The sequence below is a fragment of the Lycium barbarum genome, chromosome 1 (genome assembly GCF_019175385.1).
Source record: "Lycium barbarum isolate Lr01 chromosome 1, ASM1917538v2, whole genome shotgun sequence".
In the NCBI taxonomy this organism is placed as follows: domain Eukaryota; kingdom Viridiplantae; phylum Streptophyta; class Magnoliopsida; order Solanales; family Solanaceae; genus Lycium; species Lycium barbarum.
The window spans coordinates 169,902,497-169,915,366 of NC_083337.1; the positions used below are offsets into that span (position 1 = coordinate 169,902,497).

Consider the following 12,870-nt stretch of genomic DNA (forward strand, 5'->3'; position numbering starts at 1 on the left):
GGTAATGTATTTAAAACACATGACTAACATCTTATTAACTTTAATTATTCCTCACTATTATAAATATTAATAATAATGTTACTATGTGAAGTAAATGCAACAATTCTAAAAAAAAAAAAAAAAAAAAAAAGGCAAGACTAGATTTTTTTTTTTTATGTATGTGTTATATTTAAGGTCTCGGATTACAATTTAGCTTTAGGCCATTAATCTTATTGAGACACGCTTAGTTGTTATACATTAGCTTGAGGTCGATGTCCTGTCTTAAAATTTCGAACTCCCAGATGTCAAATCTTGGCTCCGCTTCTGGCGGGAATGGTTGAGGTTTGGTGGTTGGGGGTGGGTTGGGTGGGGGTGGGTGGTGCATGGGTTGCGAGAGTGGTTGGGGGATTGGGTGGTTGGTGAAATGTCACTTGTGGACTTGTTTTCCCTACTTTGTTTGGAGAAGTCATTTTCCTTATTTTTAAGGAACTTGTTTTCCTAAGAAAAATGTTTTTCAAATATTTTGATCAACCGAACATGAGAAAAATGAAAAACTTCGATATAGAGTTTGACAGAATGTCTTAGCACGAGAAGCAAACCAGAATAACATCTCCCCGGTGGATCGAATCAGATTATTGTGCAAATGAACATATAGAGAGAGACTAAAAACAATCCTAAGAACAACCATTTGCTGAGGCAATTTAGAAGAAGACCAAAGAAAAGCATCAGTGAAAAGGCAAGGAAGCTTTATGCATGGTTCTCCAGATAACAAAGTGCAATGTGCTACTCATTGTGTGTATAAACAAAATATGACAAAGGAATCCATGGTCTTGATCACTTCACCTCATACAGTATTGCTTCTCCGTAACAACAATCACACTGATAGACATGACAAAGAGTATGATGTGTCCATGCAAGTTTACTACCGTTTACAAAAGCCATGCTCTGTAGCTTCTTCTACTTCTACATATGGAGCGCTTACTAGAAAGACAAATGCGAGCATGTCATCATGAGCATTCCTGTAATGCAAAAATCAGTTGCAGAGAAGTGCACTATCCTCTGAAACTCTAAAACCAGGTGAAGGTAGTGGGTTGCCTGCTTTGTAATAGAATATACGCTGAACTTTTGCATGACAAGAAGAAAAGTGAAACTCGTCATAAAAACTAGCTGAGTTTAAGCAGGGAGGAAGGATCTAGAGTCAGGTCATTTGGCGGGTCCAGCGACGCCAATGTGTCGAAGGAATAAGGATTTGTGGCTTGATCGTTGGTCATTACTTACACTGGGATGGGCCTGCTCTATTTCTTTCAGATTTGAAGAACAACTAATCAAGTCTCGTGCAAACACAAAATGAATGAAATATCCATAAGCATTATGATGATAGGCTAGAAACAAGAATTTTTTAGCTGCATTTCGTCTCTTATTTACTATACTTTAATCGTGTCTGAGCTATAATGTTAGTATTTTTATACTTATTACGTGAGTTTATTTTGTAGGACTTGTTCCCGAGCAAACGTGCTAAATCGGAGATTGAACGAATAAGAAAACCACCAAATTAAGGAGGAAGTAAAGAGTTACAATGATTAGCTAATGATTCCAATCATTATGATGCCAATGAGTGGATGAAGTAACAATTGATATTAAAGAACGTATGAAATGGCAATTGATATGAAGTTATATAGCTGGCAGCCAATCAACATGGAGGCCACATTTTTTTTGTCTATGTGGCATTGAGTGATCAAGAGCAGCAATTAAACAATGATAAGCAGCAAAATTAAAGGCATATCTGCAGAATAGTAACACAGCCGCGGCGCATGAGGCGGGGCAGCCTGCGTCGCGGCAATGTTTTTCACTGCCAGTGATTTTATTCAGAACTTTTAAAAGGGTATTTTGGTCCAGACCTATTTTTGGAAAGTTTAAATACCTAAAACGCACTTTTTTGAAGTGACTTTGGACCGAGGAGGCATTGGAGGAGCGTAGAAGAGGATTTGACTGCCGAATTCATTACTTTCCATTACGATTCGATTCAATACGGGAGTTTGGATCAATCATCTGTTGTAATGTTTTCTCATTCTATGTTCTTTTATTTTATTATGGAGTAGTTTCTTATAGGGTTTTGACAAACATGATGTATTGATTGACGTTTTTAGATTCAATTCTTGTTTTATTGCTTGAATTCGTTAACGAGGTTTTGAATTGAATCGCAAAGTTATCTACCATTTTATTTCATCGAAAGAGGAATAGTTTGGTGAATATATTTGCATTATTTTGTTTGGTTTTAATTGGTGATTCTTCTAAGTAATCGAAAGAGCTTCTTGAATTATTGGTTGAACCAAGAGAGGAAAATAGTCGAGAGACGTTTTCCTTTAGACTAAACCCTTAATGTTTTCTTGCATATGTTCACAGGCTTTTCATCAGTCTTGAACTCATGGATAGTAGTTTTATTTGATTATTGAGATTTTTTTATGCTTTAATCGGAAGAGAAAGTGTTTTATGAATTATCTTAATATAAATTTGATTTAGCTCATGATTGAATGATTTTATTGAGTAATCGGAAGAGACTCTTAAATAATTTATCTTGGGTTATAAGCTGACGATATTCGTGAGAAGTCGTCTGAAGATCTATTTCTATCCATAATTTTTGAACATTCTCAGGGCTTGCATTAGTTTAATTTGTGAAATCTGTATAAATAATCGAAAGATGTTTATTAGATTCTAGAGTAAACTAATTACTTATTGAATTCGAGAGACTCAATAAAATTTAGAGGAGAATGATAAAACGAATCGAAGCTAATTGCTAAAATCTTGCATCTGTCTTGTCTACTACCCTTACTTCTCATATTAATAGTAACCTTTTCTTTCGTTGTCAATTGTCTTTAATTACGTTGTAGTCGATATTCGTGGTTTATAACCACAACAAAATCAAGTTTTTATTTCTTGAATAATACTGAGCAAGGTTCCGTTTGAGTAATTATTTGTATCAATCCCTGTGGAGACGATCTTAAACTATACTATCTTTGACTAGCAGCGCTTAATTTATATTGTGTTTTGCGCTCGTCACATTACATAATACATGTGGCAAAAGTAAAACAAATCTTTACTTGAACTATGCCACATAATCTTCATGTTTAACATCAAAAGTTTCATATAGGACTAGTAGGTGTTCTTCCCCTGCAATGTAAAGACCGTTGGATGCGTTATAGCTATAGCCAGCAGAGGACCCAATAGACAAGGTCTGACCACCTGGAATTGTGGAATATGACCTCAAAGGTTCAACTGGTACCAATGTCAAGTCATGTGTTATTTTTGAGTGCAAGCTAAACCAAAAAGGATTTGATCCTTCAACTTACTTTAGTCATAGAGTAAGAGTACGCAAATGTGAAAAACATGTCAGTAAGTCCTAGTATAGAGCAGGCCTCTTGATTGACAGGAAATACCAGGAAGTACATAGGACGTGGCTCGCCAACATGTCGAGTAGCAAATTGTGAGCAACCCCTTTCCAAGCTGTTGAAAGAACTTGAGTATTTAATGGTAAGATTTTGTTCACTGTGAACAGACTCAAAACTCCATATGTATTTTCTAAGGGCATCTGCAACAACGAAGGTCTTGTTATGGCTAAAAATTATGACCCATTCACCTTGAGCTCCACCAGCAAGATAAGCACCGTTCACTGCATCGCAAATAAAAGAACAACATATTTCACATGCATGTTCCCCTATATCAAACCAATTGCAAGTGGGAAAAGCATTTTTTAGGGTAAATTACAGCCAAATTTCATTCTGCCAACCTGCTAAGTTCAAATCTTAGTATCTTAAGGGAGGGGGAAAACAAAAACGCATCTTATACAATGTGTGGTGTTTATAAAACATACATAATTAGCTTAAAGAATGGTATCCATGATGTCGTAAGTATCTTCAAAGTTACATGAAAGCCACGCTTGGCTAGTTACAAGTATTGACGTATCTTATACAAACTATTTGTGGTGGGCTCTTATTTTATTTTTTTTTCCATCTAGTGTCCGGTATTCGCATTAGAGCCCGATTATATCGGGATTCGCGCCACGTAGGGCTCCATTCGGTGGGAACTGGAAAGCGCTCCCTACCAAGGATTTTTTTATACACAGGACCCGAACCCGAAACATCTAGTTAAAGGAGAAGTAGCCTCATCCGCTGCACCACATCCTTTCGTGGTAACTATTTGTGGTGTTCATTAACATATAATTGCGCCATGTATTTTCTTACCTTATACTTTCTGTTTTTTCATCTCTTACTTCTCATTTTCAAGGGATCGCGTCCAGAGCTTGTATTTACAATTCTTTGTAAAATTTTAAATTTTCTATATGTTATTCATCTTCCAACAAAAAATACACCATGATCTGAGGAACTCTATAAAAAGTGATTCACGTCCTCCTATCATATTTGAAAGATAGATCGCTTTCTATCCTGATTGAGATGAAGTAAATGTAAAAGCTAAGCTTGTATACTTGGTCATACAAATATGAAATCCAAGGTATCCAAGAGATACAAGTCCTGCTTCTATCATCCCAAATTATCTCCTTCTTCTTTTTAATGATTCAAGTTAGTCAAGCTTCATCTATCCATGGTCATAAGTCCTTTAACCCCATCAGGAAGATCAGTAATTATATTTATAATATAATTATTATAAAAGTTAGAAAACTCAAACTAAAAAGATAATAGAAGATAAATATTAATTTTACAAACATTCGACTATCAAAAGATTAACATGGATTTTCTTCATCATATATGAAAATTATAATGAGGCTGAGGGCTTTTGCAGAGTAGGATTCTTTCGTTTTTATTAAACTAGTTAAACACGACTCAACTTCATCAGTTTACTTTTTATTTTATAATTCATATACGTTACTTCTATTTCATAATATTGGTCTATTTTAAAAAAAAAAAAAAAATCATCGATGTAAGATCCACGCGCAAAACACATACTAAAGAAACAAGTAATAATATAGTAGTATCATCAGACATTATAAGTGGTAAGTGTTCTATCATCCTTAATCAAAGGAGTTCGAGTCTTTCTGGGTACGGAGTCACCTTATTAAGGAGCACTTTATTCTTTAATGTGAACTTTCCGACGTGAATCCGAATTTAATTGGATTTCAATACGAATACTGAACACCAAATCGAAAATAAAAATGAATAAATAATAGGCAGTAGTACTATAGATAGATGATAATGTAAAAAACGTTTAAATTGTCCTAAAAAGAAGATGCAATGACAGAAATGCCACTGGTAACATCTTCACACGCCCATTCCGACAAAATTCCTAACTCTCCATAGATCTATCTCCATTATTCACTATCCGATTCATACAATCTCTTAAACCTCCCAAATCTCTTCTTTCTTTTTTTTTTTTCCCCCAAATTATTATGTGTACTCTCTTTTTGTAATAACTTCTCCTATTTAATAAAGGAGATTCGGTGCTCACTATACTATATAATAACTACATACGTTACCTTTTTTGAAAAAGAATTGGAACATTAATTCGCCTTTTTGTAAACCCTAAAGTTCTTTTGATCTCGGTTTTCTTTTGGCGATTATAGTTCCGTGTGTACTCAATAATGGCGAGCTCATACTCTGCTCCAATCGGTGCCACTCAGGTTTTTCATTTGACTATATGCAGCTTAATTTTTGAGTACTTTTTTGATTGATCTTAAATGGGTATTTTTTTTTTTGTGTGTGTGTGTTTTTGCAGGTGGGTTCGTACTTTGTTCAACAATACTATCAGGTTCTTCAACAACAACCTGATTATGTTCATCAGTTTTATACTGATGCCAGCTCTATTGTTCGAGTTGATGGTGATTCCAACGAATCCGCTTCCGCCCTTGTGGTCAGATTTAACTCTTGAAGTTTTAGAATTTGGATTATGTTTCTAGATGTGACAGTGGCGGACCCAGTATTTTGAGTTCGGGGGTGCTCTATTAACTATTTATATCTGTTTCGTTTATATTTTCTATACAGCTATACACTCCGTGACTGAATTTAATGGGTGCTGGAGCACCCAAAAATTGTACATGGGTCCGCCACTGAGATGTGATCTAATGTTGCTATCTGTGACGAGTAAAAAAGGCATATAAAAGTAAATATCTATAGGCTACATGTTCGTTGAATAATTGGACTATAAAGATGTAGTATCTTTTAGGGGAAACACTTTGCCCTTTTTTTTATTTTTAAACTAGAAATTTTAGAGTTTGGATTATGTTTCCAGATGTGGTCTAATGTGGTTATCTATGACAATTAAAAAGAAACACAAAAGCAAGTATCTATAGGCTACGTGTTCATCGTATAATTGGACTATAAAGATACTATCTTTTAGGCAAAAAACTTTGTCCGTTTATGTCAGAATTATATACCATGTATGAATAGATGTCGATCGATGCCTCTTTTCATTTAAAAGTTCAATTAACTATGCCTTAATCCCTTTTCTTTTATCTGTCTTTTGTTTACTAGAAATTTAGATTTTGGATTATGTTTCCAGATGTGATCTAATGTTATTATACATGACAAATAAAAAGAAGCCGCAAAAGTAAATACTTGCAGTCTACATGTTCGTTGAATAATGGGACTATAAGATACTATCTTTTTAGGCGAAACGCTTTGTCCGTTTATGTCAAAATTACAGACCATGTATGAATAGATGTTGATCGATGTCTCTTTGTTTACTAGAAATTTTAGATTTTGGATTATGTGTCCAGATGTGATTTAATGTTATCTATGACGAATAAAAAGACACACAAAAGTAAATACTTATAGGCTACATGTTCGTTGAGTAATTGGACTATAAAGATAAAGACACACAAAATGTTGTTATCTATGACAAATAAAAATACACACAAAAGTAAATACCTATAAGCTACGTGTTCGTGGAAAAATTGGACTATAAAGATACTATCTTTTAGGCAAACCACTTTGTCCGTTTATGTCAGAATTACAGACCATCTATGAATAGATGTCTATTGATGCCTCTTTTCATTTAAAAGTTCAATTAACCATGCCTTAATCCCAAACCAATTAGTGTCAGGCTGTCGGCTATATGTGTCCTCTATATCAGCCAAACCTTAAAGGAAAGGCTGATGAAGGAAGGTAAGTGCTGCCGCGAAGGAGAGCCCGCTCTCAGACATTGGTAATCTTTTACCTCGAAAGCGAAGGGGAAGGAGAAGAACGGAAAGCCCTCACTTGATTGATTGGACATTTTGATTCCTTTTCTCTCATCTTCCATCGGTTCTGTTTCAGGAAAGAGTCAATGCACAGATCTTATTTTGAATCGTTGTTTGAGGTCATATCATTCTATGAGCACGACTAGTAAATTATTTGTCTTTTTAGGGAAAATTAGGAGCTTTAGGAAATTAGTGACTCTCTAAAACTCAGAGCAATTACGGACCTAATATACGTAACCTTGTTTCCAGCTATCTCTGCATTTGATTGACTTGTCATTTGTCATTCAATAGATTCTACACTCCATATAATTCTATAGATAGCTCTAACTGTATACAACACAAATCGAAGAAAGAAATGCATTTTGTAGATTGCCAAAGATGGACCTCATCCTTAATCCCACATTGATATCTAGATCTTGCTTGGCTGAAGGCTGTTGTGTTTATTTCGGTGCCTTTTCACCAGTTTCCTGCCAATGATATGTCCTGTAGAATGTAGGTTCCCCCATCTACCTTGAGAGAAACAGAGAAGAGAAGCAAATGAGAGCATCTTAAGTTTCAGCATCAATTAAATAAAGTATTTAAACATTTAGATTGAATCTGACACAATAAGCACTCTTTTCCACTAAGTGGAATGGGTTGTACCAAACAATTATGTGTATTTCCTATTAGATTCTCACTTACTAAATTGTGAAGAAAGTAACGAGGACTCTGATTCTCTGATATAAAGGGGAGTTGCTGTCCCTGTTTAATTTTATTGCTGAAAGGACCTTATTGTTGCATCTGACTATACTCTATTCAGTTTCTAGCTAACCTTAATTTCTTGCTTGAGATAGTACAACTAGTGTTTTTTTGGTTATGAATCTTATCTTGTGCATGTCTTCACTGTACAGCCAATTCATACTCTGATTATGTCATTGAGTTTCTCTGGGATTAAGGTCAAGACGATAAATTCTCTTGAATCTTGGAATGGCAGTGTTCTTGTTGTGGTATCTGGTTCTGTCAAGCTGAAGGATTCCAGTGTGTGGAGGAACTTTGTGCAAACATTTTTGCTTGCACCTCAGGAGAAGGGTTACTTTGTTCTGAATGATGTCTTTCATTTTGTTAATGAGGAGGGCAGTGTACTACCTCAAGCACCAGTAGTTTCACAACACAATCTTGATGCTCAACCAACTGCCTCTAATCCTCTTGCAGAGCCACCAGGTATTGTTACATCTGGCTTGTGTAAGATGTTAAACATGCCAAGATTTTTCAGTAACAATCTTAGTTTTCTATCTGTTGTATTATTAATTGAACATGTCAAGGTATCTCCTTGCTCTCATTATGGTTCTCTTTGGCTCTTTGCTGTGTATTAGAGGGCTAAAGTTCCTCTACACTGTACCAAGAGATATTTGGAACCAGCATTACCTTTTTTATTTGTCACTGAAAACTGTGGTGCTCCTTTTCTTCCTTTTCTGTATGAAGCGTGTGGTAGGGGAGAACTGCATGTACTTTATGCTGGTTTAGTTGCATGTCCTTTGTGCATAACCTTCTCTCGCAGATATTTTGCAAGCATTCTCAAAAGCATATCTGATACCTGACAATTTAAGCATATGACTTAATCTCATTATAACTACTTTAGCAGCCCATGACTATGCCTTAGAGGCGGAGGCGACTGAATATGTTGATTCAGTTCATATACAAGGAAATGAGACTGTTGAAGAATATGGTTATGAAGAGCATGATCATGAGAACCTATCTGAGGCTGAAGCTGAGCCTGAGCATGATGATGAGGCAGAGGCTGAGGCTGATGTTCCAGAAGAGACTCATTGGGGGGAAGAAACTGCTCAAGTAAGGTCATTCGAGGAGGAGACTTCTTTCCTAAATAATGTGGTCGAAGCCATGCCAGAGCCTGAGCCTGTTGCAGAAGAACCTGTTGGAGAGCCTTCAAAGATTAGTTATGCCTCTATTGTAAGTACATTCATATTCTGTGCACCTTATGACTTGATCAGCACTCATCCCTTTATGCACAAGTAATAGATCCCATTATGGTCATTTAACCCTGCCACATAAGTGTATCAATATTAGATTTTAGGAGCTTTAAAACATTATGTTGAACAACAACTTGTCTATTCTATGGCCTCTGGATCAGTTTGAAGTATTGGTGGGTCTGTTGGGCACACATCTTTAGATGAGAATTTCTTGCGTGGACAGAGGATGAATACTCTGCGTACACCCCACCCTACCCAGGCCCCACTTGTGGCATTATATTGTTGTTGATATGTATCGATATTCGATAAGCATACCCCCCCCCCCCCCCCACTCTCCCAGCGGAAAAGAGAGAATTTTGAAAGTATAAAAGGAACTGACTCCATATCTCTCCTTCCACTGAAAAAAAGAAAATAGAACCTTGACACACTTTGGAAAAAAAAAAAGTTTCATAAACAAAACTAGTAAGATCATATGTTGTCACATCGTCTTATGTTCTTTGGGAACAGCTACAACATTGATTCAGTTTGGTTTATGATTTGGAATATAACTCGTTGTAATTGATAGTTAAGAGCAAAAGGAAAACCTGCACCGCCAGTTCGTGTCCAGCCATATTATACCAAGAGTGCAGCTCCCGTTTCAGAGTGGCAACCTCCTGTTGAGCAGTCAAACTATATGCCCCCAGCTGCGCCAGACACCAGCCTTGACCGGGCAGATGAAGGATTTTCTCAAGAAGGTAATAGGAACACACTGCTTCTTAGGATATCATTATTCTGAATAATTACATAGCATCTGAGTTGCAGCAAGTGATAAAATATGCTTTAGCATTCAATTTATGTATTGCTGATGTTAGCTCGATTTTGACTTTCTTCTGCCTCTCCCAGGGGAATCAAAGTCTGTCTATGTGAGGAATTTACCATCTACTGTATCTTCTCTCGATATTTTGCAAGAGTTTAAGAACTTCGGGAAGATCAAGCAAGATGGAGTTTTCTTAAGAAACCGCCAGGTTAGTATATCTGGTGATCTCCTTATGTTGTGACTTGTTGTCTAATGCGTGCTAATGTTTGGATTTCAATGGATTAACAGGATGTTGGCATTTGCTATGCCTTTGTTGAGTTTGAGGAAGTCCAAGGTGTCCAAAATGCAATCCAGGTTTGAATCTCACTAAGTTTGAGACTGTCATTTGGTTTGTTTTTCTTTATAAGTTATTTGGTCTTTTAAATTGCTTGATATGACTTATTTAGTTTTACCTTATCCTTGATGTGATTCTTCATAATTGTTCGCTTTATCATAATTGTTCGCTTTATCTTTTATGCTGGCCTTTTATTTAAGCATAAAATTATACATAGCATTTATACGGTTCATGTTTGAAATGTTTTAGGCTATCTGGAAATTTCTACAATGTTCTTGTTTTTCATGGTTATGGTTCTTGCTGTGAGCCATTAGTAGATGTGGCAAATCATGTGATAGAGATTCACTGGAGACATATTGAAGCTAAAGTTTGGTTGTCCCAACTATAACATCTCATTGTGTTTGACATACTTACTATCTGAAGAATCAAAGACATTCTTCTTTGCCTCGAACTGCCTTTTGTTATTTTTGAATCGATATATATGTATTAAAAATTGCTGTCTGCAATTATTAAACTGATGGATGTCTAACTTTAGACCCTAAATTGATCATTTTCATGCTTTTACTTGGATCACATTATTCTTTTTGAGGTGGGGTGGGGTAAAAGTTTATGAATACTGCCATAAGTTTATATTGAGGGATTATCTTTATATGTCATGTGAACCCTCTTTGTGTCTAGTAGATCATACCATTTTTTGTTTTCTACTTGCTTAGGCATCACCAATACAGTTGGCTGGAAGGCAAGTCTACATTGAGGAGAGGAGACCAGCCAGCAGTAGCATGTCTCGTGGAGGAAGTATGTGCCTCGAAACTGACTTCAATTCTAAAATGTCTTGATCTTATTCTTATGTTGGTTTATCTTGTGTGCTTTGCAAGTCTTTTTGATCAAATCAAGACTATTGTCCTTGGATATTTTGACTTACTTCTTTGCCTTGACTTTAACCTTCATTTTTTAGTCCACTTTTTCTGAAGTGATCCTGGTTAGCAAACATTCCTCTTATTGTTACTTTTAGATTGGGAGGCCAATTTTTGAATTCTAAAAATGATTGTCCAGTTCTTATCAATTATCGAGTGGGAAGCATATAAAGTATAGAATTTCTCATTTGCTTGGCATAAGTGTGTCTATGCCGAGAAGCACCCAGGAGTGTGGTTAAGTGGGTACAAATCTTGGAGAGCAGGATTCAAGTCCCAGCATAGACAAAAACACAAGGTGAGTTATTCTTATCTGCCTAAGCCTCGGTGGGGCCGAGTTACCCGGTACATGTGCTGATGGGAGGTGACAGGTAACCGGTTCGGACGCTACTGTAATAAAGATAGTATCTGTGCTTAAGAGGGAAATAAGGGTTTAATTGCAAATAAGGGCATATGAGATGAATGTTCGAGAACTGGTAGAAGACTCAGAAATCTAACATTGAAGGATGGACATAATGAAGTAGAATTGGTGGTGGAATAATGTGGATAATCTCTCAAGAAAAATGCTCTTTCAGTGAAGAGTCAAATAGGCTATACAGAGGCGGGTCCCCATTGAAGAGATCTTGTTAAGCCTCCAAATAACACAATTCTGTAGGCTTCTGCGAGGTGAAAAGCACTCTCTTATACTCTTGGAACTCAGTTGAATGCAGTGGTGGGAGAATAGCCGCGCACTCGTTGTTCCTCCCGGTGTTACAGATAATGGTCAGAAGGTTTAAGGTGTCAAACAAGAGGCGAGCCCGTTGAAGGGACAGATTAGGACAGAATTAAACAGAAAGGAATCCCAAATTGGCATGCCCCATTACTTTTGGATTTACTAGGAGTAGTGTCCTCGGCCAAAGTCCAATGTGGGATATGGTGTATTTGGTTTGCACCAAACTCAGACATCGGACACAGCTTGGCTCTTTTTGTGCCAATACCCCGGTGCTCACTATAACTTTTTTTTGTATGGTATATGATAGGGTGCAAATCTTTTTCTTTTCCATGATTGGTCCCTTTTGTTAACTGAAAATTGGCCTTCTACATCTGTCATGGTCGGTTCATGAGAAATTTTATTGTAAGAGTGCAGATAGCTGATAAAGGAGGTACTAACATAATTCTACGGTTAAAATACTGTGTAGTGCCTGTTGCCATTTATTTTGCATATTTGACCGTTTTTCGCTAACAGTCTTCTCTAAATGCTTTGATCAGGATCAGGAAGGGGAAGAGGCAGAGGAGGTCGTTCTGGTGGGCGGACTTTTGGTAGGGGAAGCAATCCTGATGATAGAGTGAAGAGCAATGGCTTCCGCGGTACATCATATTAGAAGTATGAAATGCCAAACTTGCCAACTAAGTTATGATTCTGCGGATGAGGATCAATAAGGAACGTGGTACTGGTTTCTAGTTAGCTTTTATTTTTTTGATGATTTTTGTCTTCTTATGCAAGGGATTTTGTTGCTGCCGGTTCTTTCTTCCCTGAGTGTTTTGAGAGAGATTTTTCCCATCTTTCTCCTGTAGTTAAAGTTGTGTTATTGTTATGCTCTTTTAATCCTTTTTTGTCCTGCAATTCTAGAGGCAATACTTGTAACTTTGGAGTGATGCCAAGGGTGAGAAATATTTTGAGCATATCTGAAAGTATGGCCTATGTTGTTAGTAGTGTA

The 12,870-nt window shown here is 36.6% G+C and overlaps 1 protein-coding gene across 2 annotated transcripts; it reads left to right on the plus strand.

The window, feature by feature from the left end:
• Positions 1 to 5,256: 5,256 nt before the first annotated feature.
• On the plus strand, positions 5,257 to 12,870 carry LOC132607702 (nuclear transport factor 2). Of its 2 annotated transcripts, none has more exons than XM_060321788.1 (9): positions 5,257 to 5,608; positions 5,704 to 5,838; positions 8,056 to 8,365; positions 8,784 to 9,112; positions 9,698 to 9,866; positions 10,015 to 10,136; positions 10,217 to 10,282; positions 10,976 to 11,057; positions 12,422 to 12,870. In XM_060321788.1, the coding sequence occupies exons 1-9, from the start codon at positions 5,570 to 5,572 to the stop codon at positions 12,532 to 12,534; spliced, it is 1,365 nt and encodes a 454-aa protein (XP_060177771.1). In that variant the 5' UTR covers positions 5,257 to 5,569; the 3' UTR covers positions 12,535 to 12,870. The 2 variants fall into 2 exon arrangements, with proteins under 2 accessions (XP_060177771.1, XP_060177776.1); XM_060321793.1 differs by having other exon boundaries at positions 5,258 to 5,608; positions 8,787 to 9,112.

Coding starts and splice junctions, on each gene's coding strand:
- LOC132607702 (XM_060321788.1), top strand. CDS start 5,570: ATGGCGAGCTCATACTCTGCTCCAATCGGTGCCACTCAG. Junction 5,609..5,703: donor CTCCAATCGGTGCCACTCAG/GTTTTTCATTTG, acceptor GTGTTTTTGCAG/GTGGGTTCGTACTTTGTTCA. Junction 9,113..9,697: donor AGATTAGTTATGCCTCTATT/GTAAGTACATTC, acceptor TGTAATTGATAG/TTAAGAGCAAAAGGAAAACC.